The 11,078-nt window shown below is 42.2% G+C and overlaps 2 protein-coding genes across 2 annotated transcripts in view; one reads left to right on the forward strand and one right to left on the reverse strand.

Moving 5' to 3' along the window:
• NPHS2 (nephrosis 2, idiopathic, steroid-resistant (podocin)) overlaps positions 1-4,554 on the forward strand; it is a 14,910-nt gene extending 10,356 nt beyond the window's left edge. Inside the window, exons 6-8 of the mRNA XM_006754531.2 lie at positions 803-858; positions 2,317-2,395; positions 3,561-4,554. Of these exons, the coding sequence (XP_006754594.1) occupies positions 803-858; positions 2,317-2,395; positions 3,561-3,839 (414 nt within the window). The 3' untranslated portion in view covers positions 3,840-4,554. The remainder of the gene's footprint in view (positions 1-802; positions 859-2,316; positions 2,396-3,560) is intronic.
• Positions 4,555-7,754: 3,200 nt separating this feature from the next.
• The window catches only part of AXDND1 (axonemal dynein light chain domain containing 1), a 47,675-nt gene continuing 44,351 nt past the window's right edge, over positions 7,755-11,078 (reverse strand). The window contains exon 23 of the mRNA XM_015569934.1: positions 7,755-8,026. Coding sequence (XP_015425420.1) covers positions 7,941-8,026 — 86 coding nt within the window. The 3' untranslated portion in view covers positions 7,755-7,940. The remainder of the gene's footprint in view (positions 8,027-11,078) is intronic.

Consider the following 11,078-nt stretch of genomic DNA (forward strand, 5'->3'; position numbering starts at 1 on the left):
CCGATACTCCAGCCTCCTTAGCATTCCGCCGGCTCCTTGCCTCCTCTTAGGCTGTCTCCTCCGCATGGAATGCTTCCCTTTCTCCACAGGCAAAATCCTATTTGTTCTTTAAGATGCCACCTCCTCTGTGACGGCTTTTTCAGTACTCCTTTCCTCTCACCACACTCCCAAACTAGTCCATCTTCTCAGGTTTCTCAATGCACTAAGCTTATGAGTTATCTAACAACTAAGAAATAATTAAGAAGGAAAAGAATAGGAGCCCACATGTGGAGCTCCATGCCTTGTCCACTTTTCTCCAGAACCCACAGTTCATTTTCTCCCGCCTCCCGGGACTGGACGTGGGGGAAACGCATGCAAGGAAGGCCGGGCAAGCACCCGTCATTGAAAGAACTTGTTATTTGGGAGAAAACTACAGACTCTGGGTTTCTAATAAATGTATTTTAAAAGAGATTTAACAAATACGCCATCTGTAGCATTCCCCTTTGCTTTTATGACAAATCACCACAAGGTTGGTGGCTTAAATCCACATTAATTTAATCTTTAACAGTTCTGAAGGCCAGAAGTCCAGAGTTAGTTTCACTGGGCCAAAGTCAAGGTGTCAGCAGGGCTGGTGCCTAATGGAGGTTCTGAAAGGAGAATCCGTTACCTTGCCTATTTCAGCTTCTAGCGGCCCTTCCTCCATCTTCAAAGTACACCACTCCACTGTCTGCTTCCGTCACCACATTGTCTTCTCTTCTGTTGTCAGATCTCCCTCTGTACCACCTGGAGGCTGTCACTGACATCTCGACTCTTCCCTCTGCAGGTCGCCTTGGATTCAGTGACCTGTATTTGGGGAATCAAAGTGGAGAGAACAGAAATGTGGGTAGGAAATAAACTGGGAAGAACAATATGATAGATGGAAATATTTTGGTTTCATTAAAAAGTTTTTTACTTGATAAGTTATTTTCATTGCGTGAGTATGACTATAGCCATAATAGCATAAATTTGGGGGAGACAAGAGAAAAAACACCTATACCTATTATCTCATAAACATAACACAAGCATTGTGACATTTGGGCAAATTACTTTCATTTTCTCTGTAAGGAATTAAAAAAAAATTTTTGAGATAAAATCACATAACATAAAACTTGTCTTTTAAACCACTTTAAAGTACAATGCAGTGGTTTTTAGTATATTCACAAAGTGGTGCAACCATCACTACCAACTAATTCTAGACTATTTTCATCACCCCAAAAACAAAACCTGCGCCCTTAGCAGAAACTCATTTTCCCTCCTCCCCAGGCCCTCATAACCCCCCCCTCCCCCTCTCTCTCTGGATTTGCCTCTCTCTCTGTTCTGGCCTTTGTATATAAAGGCAGTTATACAATATGTGGGCTCTGTGTCTAGCTTCTTTCACGTAGCATAATGTTTTCAAAGTTCACCCCTGCTGTAGCATGAATTAGTACGTCATTCCTTTTTAGGGTCGAATATTGTTCCATTGTGTGACTAGACCACATTTTGTTTATCTTCTCATCGACGGATGGACATTTGGGTTGTTTCCACGTTGGGGCTATTCTGAATAATGTTGCAATGAACATTCACGTGCAAGTTTTTATGTGAACATGTTTTCAATTCTCTTGGGCAGATACCTAGGAGTGGAATTACTGGGTTATAGGTAACTCCATATTTAACTTTCTGAGGAACTGCCACACTGTTTTCTATCCTTGTCTTTTTCATTGTTGCATTCAGGCCTAGGAGTGGAATTACTGGGTTATAGGTAATTCCATATTTAACTTTCTGAGGAACTGCCAGACTGTTTTCTATCCTTGTCTTTTTCATTGTTGCATTCAGGGTAAAAGTAACATTTTGTTATCTTTTTTGTAATACGTTCAGTATTGTTCTTACTCGGTCAGTTCTGTGCTTTTCAAAATAATTCTCTTGTATAAACTGAGATAACTTCCCCTTATTCTTATTATTGATCAAGTGGCTCTTCAAGGTTTTTTTTTTTCATTGTTCTAATTTAATAGCTGGGATTTAGATTAAACTATGTGGGGGGAAAAGGAACATAATCCATCAACACAAAATGTGTTCTACATGGAAAGAGAAAAACCATAGCTCTACTGTAGCATCAGTGATCATAAAAATCTGCATTAAGGCACTGACCCCTGAGACACAGCCTTGGCCGACTGTCTGCCCAGGGATCTAGGATGGTACTCTGTCAATCAGAATTTCCTGTGCATCGTGAAAAACAGTAGGGAAGGGGGTCAGACTGTCCGGAAGCTCTGAGTGCTGAGAGCAGTGCCGCAAACCTACCTGGCCACGTTCTTTCTCTTTCAGTAAGGACGTGAGGCTGCCGGCCGGGCTGCAGCACTCCCTGGCGGTGGAAGCCGAAGCGCAGAGACAGGCCCGCGTGCGGGTGAGCCAGCACGGAGCAGGCCATCTGCCCTCCATCAAAGAGCAGGCTGTTCTTTGAGAAGCACCGGAGAATCCAAAAGGCCTGCTCATGCAGAGCGTTTCCCCTTTGCTTCCTCACCTCCCATTCGTCCAGGCACTGGGAGGAATCTGGCTTGTGCCCCCCACTCCAACCAACTCTATTAAAATCGCTAGTGTGCTAGTAGCTCCTAAATGACTAATGCAACATCTCCTCCCGCTACTCCCTCTCTCTGAGGCCATTGGTAACAGGGACCATCTCCTCCAGCCTGAGTCTTGTCTTCGTTTCCTCTCCCTAAAGGCCTCTCACCATACTTCATCCTTCTTCTCTTGTATTGGCATCTGTCCTGGGTAATATCAGTCACCTGTCACCTATAGGTTAATGACACCCAGACCTATCTCCCTAGCTCTGCGCAAGCTCTGGAGAGGCAACCATGCTCAGGGGCCAGTTTCCTCAACACCAGAGCCAAGAGAAGGCTGTGCCACCCATAGCCTCTACTCAGACATGCCAGTGAGAAGCAAGGATGTGGCTGCCAGCAACTCCTGACTTGTATGGGTGGAATGGGGTGATGGGAAGAGGAAAATGAGGACTGAAGGGGAGGCAGATTTCTTTTAAGGAACAGGAAGTAGGTGGAAAAACCCCTAACCACATACAAGGTTGATGACTGAGGGGAAGTGGAGGAGGGAGGACGGGGGAGGAAGATGGTCTTCAGGGCAGAGTGGCATCTAACCCTCTCTGCCCACTTTAAGGTGGCATTCAGGTGGTGAGATTGGTGTTTTTCCTTCTGAAAGGCTTTCCCATTCATTTTCCTTGAGTTGGGAACTACCCTTTCAGGATTCCATGTTTTTGCCTGGAATATTGGCCAACCTTTTCTCTATAGGGCAAAATCCTTTTAACCTTTCAAGGCCCACTAGACATAACGCCCAAACACTTCACTATCCTTGCCATTTGTGGCCTCAACAAATTCGGCCCTAAATTGCAATTAATGGTGTAATCTGTCTTCCCTAGAGCAAGATCCTTGAAAACGAAGACCATCTGTTCTATGCTTCACAGCACCTGCCACCTAATAGATGCTTGCTGAATAGTGATTAGAACTGTCCAGGAACGAAGAAGGGAACTCACTTTGCTTTTCTTCACGTCTGTTCTCTAGATGATCGCTGCAGAAGGGGAGAGAGCCACCTCCGAGTCCCTGAGGATGGCAGCTGAGATTCTATCAGGCACTCCAGCTGCTGTTCAGCTTCGATACCTCCACACGCTTCAGTCCCTGTTCACAGACAAACCCTCCACCGTGGTTATACCTTTGCCATTTGACATGTTAAATTTCGTGTCTTCTCCCAGCAACAGAACTCAAGGAAGCATCCCCTTCCCAAATCCTTCCAAACCTGTTGAACCATTGAATCCTAAAAGGAAAGACTCTCCCATGTTATAAGAGGGCGGAGGATACTATGTGGGAACCTGCCATGGAACAGCCACACCCCTGAGTGTTCTCACTTCCTGCCCTTTCTTTTGGCTGCCGGATAGAATGCCCTCGAAATGTATGAAGTTGCAATGCAGCAACCTACCTACATGAGAAGACAGGGAGATCATGTAATGACCAAGAAGAGATACAACAAGTTTAAGTAGATCATCTAGTCAGAGTAATTATGGGAAAGAGCTTTAGCCAACATTCTACTTTGGAAAGAATTTTGAGTCCATATATGGCTAAACTTAGATGCGGTTCAAATATCCTTTTTGCTGTGTGCCCTCTGGCCCCTTTGGCAAGGTCTTTGCTCCTCCCACAGCCCTTTCTACATGCGCTGATCATTGTGTTTATTACACTGTCTTGTATAATCCTGTACTTAAGATGCAGGCTTCTCTCCAACTATACTATGAACTCCTCAAAGGTACATCTTAGTTATTCTCCCCTGACCACACTCAACCTTGTACACTCTACCCCATCGTCCTCACACCTAATCCTGATACCTGCACCACAGTGACACTTAAATGTCTCGGTGAATGAGAGTAAAAGAGATATAGTTGGGCTAAATATAAATAAAGAATTTAAAAGGTGGTGTAGCCATGGGCTCTCCAACTGCATGCAAGAGCAACCTGGAGAGACTTTGACAGCTCAGGTCAGCATAATACCTACAGCTGCCACTCGTCTTTCCTATATCTCAGGAAAAAAAGAAGAAAAAAAAAGAATTTAAAAGGAATTATTCCTTTTTTTATAAAGACTCCTTTTTGAAATATAGAAATAAAAGGACAAAAACATTTATCTGATACATGTTGCTTAAAATCGGAGGAAGCATCACTATAACTATGGGGCCAATGTATTTTCAGTATAGAATTGACCAGTTTGCGTATTTTTCAAACAGTAACATTATGTGATCTATACATACTTTGAAGTATTCTTTTCTTGTATGTATTCCCTAATACAAATACATTTATATTATATAATTGGCCTTATTTTTTATTAACTTGCCTTATACAATTAGAAATATATATCTATAGAAAAAATATTAGTCACATAAATAAGAATACTGATACATATATATATGTATAGTGAATCTTCTTATAAACTTAAAAAAATCAATAACATTATAAAACATTACTAACATGACAAAAACATGACTACAAATCATTATGAAGAGACATATGATAGAGATGACCCTGGGATTTTCCATGTTGCTGTAGCAGAAAGAAATGGTGGTAGCTACCCCAGTGCTCACTAGTTGGTGATTTGTCTCCATCAAAGTGCCTCTTTACTCTTCATGTTATCTGATGTTATTATTGGAGGTGTCTTCCTGCTAACCCATGAGAACTTTAAATATTTGGCATAAAAACATCGGTAAAGGACTTCTGTTTATGCATGTTATCCCATAAAACCCTGTAGAACATTATTTCAGAGAGAAATGTATTCTGAGCTCCTAACAGTGGACCTAGAAATTTTGTTAGTATTTTATCTGTTGAAGACAGGTTGTTTTCCCACTATGTTTAAATAACAGAGACAAGGCCCCAAACCAAGGGTGCTTTGCCCATCCTGTTATCTCTCAATCACTCCAATAGGATCCCTCGGCCATCCTCCTGCCCTCTACAAAAAGAACAAAAACTCCCTAGCAGTCTAATATAGCAGTGCATCATGAGGTCACCCTCAGGGTCATCTCTGTCATATGTCTCTAGGCCATCTCATCACCTCCAGCCACACTGGGATAACCACACATTCTAGCCCAACCTTGCTGTGCCCTTTGACTTGAGCCAACAATGAATCTTCCTAAGATTATGCAGGATTATTAGATTATTTCAGAACCTACATGTCCATACTGCCATGCCAAATTCACTTATTAATATGACCTTCGGCTTATAAGGTTAGTATATAATGATGATAAATTTTCAATTTTGTTTCAAAAGGCTATTTCATCCAGTTCTGAAAAATGTTTCCGAATGTTGTTAAGAGTCTCCCTAGTCCCTGCTCCCAAGGACCAGACTTGGTTGTGGGGGAATGGCGGTGCAGAAAGCCATAGATCGAACAGTCTCTGGGGCAATGGGAGATTCTGAAGCAGGAAAAGCTCTAAACCATGTTCAAGTGCCAAAATAGAAAGTGTGGAATCCAAAAGGCGGGTCAAATCCAAGTAGGCCAAAGCAGGTAATGAAATCTGCCAAGCCAGGAGCATGGAGCCAACGAGAGGAAAGCAAGCACGAATGAGGCAGACAGAATGGGGAAGGGGAAACTCCTGGGTGATTCCCTAGAATGTCTAATCCATTAGGCTTTGCGGTTTGTTTTTGTGCACCCGCCAGGGCACCGTCATAGGTGGCCCAGCCCATTTCAAGGGCCAATGGCAATTAGAGCATTCCTGAAGCGGGAAAAATTTTTCATTACCACTGTGTTGGCCTGTACCCATCCCAGTGTATTGTTGATTGAAGTTAGGTCTGTTAGGATGACATCAAGAGTTGTTGGTCACTTTTCACCCCCTATCGATGTTCTTGATATTGGGCTGGCAGATGTTGGAATGACTAATGAAAAAAAGGAGGTAGGGTCATGCTGCTTCAGGTAAAAACCACAGCCAGGAACAGAACAGTGAGAAGTGAATGCCAGGATGACAATGTAACAATGGCTGGTATGGACCTTTAGTAATTCCTAAGGTCCCTGACGTTAACAAAAAATATTCAGAAAAACTTATTAAGAATTCTTTGTTGCCATGTTGAAAATGCGAATTCCTCCTCCATATTTTTGTGAATCCCAAAGTCTGAATAAAGTTTACTATGTCTTCAAAAAAAAAATTCTTAAGTCCCATGTAAAAGCCCCTAAATTTGTTAGTGACATCCAAGATCTGTTTGGGAAAGCAAAAGGGTACAGCTGGGTATGCCCAGCAGGTGGTAACTGTACGTGTGAATCTCAGGCTTGGCTTTCATTTAACCATGAACACAGCCAACTGTCTGAAAAATTTTGTTTTCTGCCCCCAGATCTAAAGAACCGTCCAGTAGGCTCAGCATTTTTGAAACCCATCCCATATACACTTTGATGACGGCCAGGGGCAGGCCTGGCCAGGGGTTTGGCTTAAATAAGGCTGGGGTTCTAGAGTCGGGATGGGGGTGTCTGAGGTTTAAGGAACAGGCCAAGGTCTAAAATTTCAGGAGATAAACCCAAAGGAACACCAAATCTGTGAGCCAAAGCAGATGCAGAATTCTCACCACAGTGTTTGGAGCCAGAGAGATAAGAGCAAATCCAAGTGACCCAGGAGCAGAGAAACAGGAAGGAGCCCTTGCTATGTGACTACCCAGAATGTGCGTTTGTCATTTGCAACTTATTTTTGCAGGTTAATCCACCTCTAGTGCCTAGGAGAATCCACGGTCACAAACAGAACAGACAAATAAGGCAATAAAAGCAAAGAATGAAGATTCTGGGTGAACCTTCAGCAACACCGGCCTCTGTGAAGGAAAGCGTCTGAACATGGATGGCCCGTGGCCATTGTCAAACAATCTAGACACCCGTTCACCAGGGTGGGGGCTCTGACACCGACCAGCTCAGTGACCTAGGGAGAGGCTTATAACCATTCTGGGCTTCAGTTTCATCTTCTGAGAAATGAGGATAACAGTATGACCCCACCTACTTTATAGGTTACTTGTGAAAATCAGAGAAACCATAAGAATGCCTGAAACCAGAAGAAATCTGAAAATGCTGCAGAAACCTAAGAGGAATATCAGGATCTTCTCTTTTAAATTGAAAAATAATGCTTTTTATTTGTCATTCTTCTCTTCAAAAAGCATTATTTTCTTAACAGAAACAGACACTTTTCACAGACCTCGGGTAGGAAATAATTGAGGAGGCGAGCAAACTTTTGCACAAGCTCTTTTTAATCTTGGAAGTAAGCTAATATACTGATTCCCTACAGCGTCACTGCGACTTTGAAAGGAAATGTTTTTGTGTGGTTTGTCGTGGCTTTTCTCATAGCTATTACAATGGAAGTCCTTCAGTTGAGGCACAGTGTCAGCTCAACAGCACAGAGATACCTGGGTGCCAGCAGGTAGGGGAGCCACGGCGAGGCCCAGCACGCTATGGGTGTGGCTTTGGTTTGCCCTTACTGGATTTAATCCGGATTTTGGATTTGCTGCCCACAGTACTCCCCTTGCGTCGTACCTCTGAAAGACAAAAGTAATTAGAATGTTACACTAACACGATCTCATGATTTACTAAAGACTTTTTACTTTAGAAAGCATTTTTTTGTAAATTACCTTTACCTGAGGGTACTTTTTCCATTGATCTTTAGAAAGAACGGAAGGGAGGAAGGGAGGGAGAGAGAGAAAGAGAAACATCGATGTGAAAGTAACACATCGAATGGTTGCCTCCCGCACACAGCCTGACCAGAACCAGGAATAGAACCTGCAACCCAGGTATGTGCCCTTGACTGGGCATCGAACCCATGATCCTCCAGTGCGTGGTGCGTGGACCAACGCTCTAACCACTGAGCAACCAGCCAGGGCTACGAAGCAATTTTAAAATTCTATTCTGCCTGAGTAACTGCTAAGCTACCAACACATTCTGTGCCAAAATTTTGACTCTTAATTTGATATTGGGATTCAGCATGGGTTTTCCTAAAGTTTAAGTGTAGTCAGTTAGCCTGAAGTCTGGGTCCCGGAAGGGGACCATGTGGTCAAGGAGAGAAGAGAAAGAGGAAGAACATTTTCTTCTTCCATCTTGTACACACCCCACGCTTGGTGAGAAAATATTCACATAGAGCTAGTATCCAGAATCCTGCTAGATCCATCCCTGCACCCCTGTTCTTTCTCTCCAGCCTCCTGAACACAGACCCTACACAAGCCCTACCCTTGGGATGAGTACAGGAGGCCTTCTGCGATCACACCTGCTGTGTCTGGCTGCTCCATGACACAAACTTCGTAATCTGAATCCTTCTGACTGGCTGCGGCCACCTCCATCCCACACTTGGTCACCTTGTTCGCACCCTTGTCTTGCTTTTAAATGTATCTTCCCACTCCTGCTCGTGGGCCTCACTGAGATCAGACTCAGCTTCGTCAACACCCTCTCGATTCCTTTCTTCGTTCATAGCTGAGAGCAAAATTATTACAAATATTGATATAAAACAAAAATGAATATCTCTCCCTACTCTGCCCAGATTTTCTCTTTACTTGGCACACACCAGGCTCCTTCCTTTACAGTATAGAATCTTCCATTCTTTCACTGCACAACTCTCAGGAGAAGAGTGGTCTGCCTGCACTAACTCGTACAAATAGGATATTGTATATGCCATATGGGTATCACATTGCTCCAGAGCTGGCTGCTAACTCAATGGAATGTCTAACTTAGGATTTTCCAGAGAAAATGTTCCGGTCACCTGCATAGCATGGGGACTGCCTTACATAGGAGCCAATTCCCCTAAACTTTTCAGAGCTTCCCATCCGTTGTCCTGGGAACAGACCACAGGTTGAAGATGACAGCAAAAATAAAAAAAACAGTCTCCAATGTTGGAGATATTGAGAACTGCTTGAGGGAATATTATAGCACTCATTAGAGGTAAGAAAATAAGATCTGGGGGGTTGTAGGGGGGGCGGGCAATGGGGAGATAAAGACACATATGTAATACCTTAATCAATTAAAAAAGAAAACAAAAGAAAGTACTAAATGCCAAGCCCTAGCTGGTTTGGCTCAGTGGATAGAGCATTGGTCTGCAGACTGAAGGGTCCCGGGTTCAATTCTAGTCAAGGGCACATGTCCAGGTTGCAGGCTCGATCTCCACTGGGGGGCGTGCAGGAGATAGCTGATCAATGATTCTCATTATTGATGTTTCTATCTCTCTCTCCCTCTCCCTTCCTCTCTGCAATCAATAAAAATACATATATTTTTAAAAGAACTGAATGCCTTTTCCATTTAGTATAATAAAGGAGATATTTTCATCGCAGAAAACCCAACAAGTACAAAAAAATAAAGACAAAATTCCCCATAAAATTCCATCGACCAGAAATAATGTCTGTCAGTATTTGGGCATATTTACTTCTGGCCTTTTTTCTAGCTTTAAAAAATAGTATTGTGTGCATGCATATTAGCATAACCAATGGACACAGACATGGGGTAGTGGGGGCTTGCCTGGGGTGGGAATGGCTGGGGGGGCGGATTAATCAGGGAAAAAGGAGACATATGTAAAGCAATAAATAAATAAGTAAATAAATAAATAAATAAATAAATAAATAGTATTATAATTTATTTCTTGTGTTTGATATGTTAACACAAGAATTTGTCATGTCTTATAAACTCCTTGTAAGCATCATTTTACTGTATTTAGGTATATTAATGTAGCATAACTTATTTAATTTTTCTTCCATAATTGGAGAGATTATTTCCATTTTTTTCCTACTATATATAATGATGCACTGAACATCTTTATGCATTAAGTTTTTTTCTGTATTTACGATGATTTCCTTAGATTCCCAAGTGAAATTATTAGGTCAAAGTATATGTTGCTTTTAAAGGCCTATCGACACATACTCTCAAGGCCGACAAGTTTTCTGTAAAACTAACTACTTTGCCCCTCTGACCAGCATTGTATTCTTTCGTTTTAAATAATCTTTGCCAGTTTTATAAGTCAAAACTGTATCTCAAGTTAGTTTACTAGTCTACAATTGTTAGTCATTTCGTTTTCCTTTTTGTGTTTTCTGAATAAGAGAAGTTTTGTAATTAAATGTATATGCAATCCTATGAGAAGTAGAAGATCAACACTAAATTTATTGATATTCTTCTAAAATATCTATGACCTTTACCCTGGCCAGTGCTGCTCAATGGTTTGAGTGTTGGCTCACACACCAAGGGTCTCAGGTTGGATTCCCAGTTAAGGGCACATACCTGGGTGTTTTTTTTAATGAAGGGATACTGTTGGATTTGGTTTGTTGGATCACATCAATGAGGAAAAGCCAAAATTAACTTCTGAAAGGGGTTTCCTTGGGTATTGATGGAGACTTCCAAATACCCAAAATCAGATTTCATTAAGAAATGATGAGTATGTTCTTAAATGACTGCAAGTCTGACATTATCATTCCAGGCTGGAATGCACGCAGGAGGCACCCAATTGACGTGTCTCTTACATCCATGCTTCTCTCTCTCTCTCTCTCTCTCATTCTCTCTCTCTCCTCCTCCTTCCCTCCCACTCTCTCTAAAAAAAAAAAAAAAAAATGAAAAAAACAT

The sequence above is a fragment of the Myotis davidii genome, unplaced genomic scaffold (genome assembly GCF_000327345.1).
Source record: "Myotis davidii unplaced genomic scaffold, ASM32734v1 scaffold591, whole genome shotgun sequence".
Lineage (NCBI taxonomy): Eukaryota > Metazoa > Chordata > Mammalia > Chiroptera > Vespertilionidae > Myotis > Myotis davidii.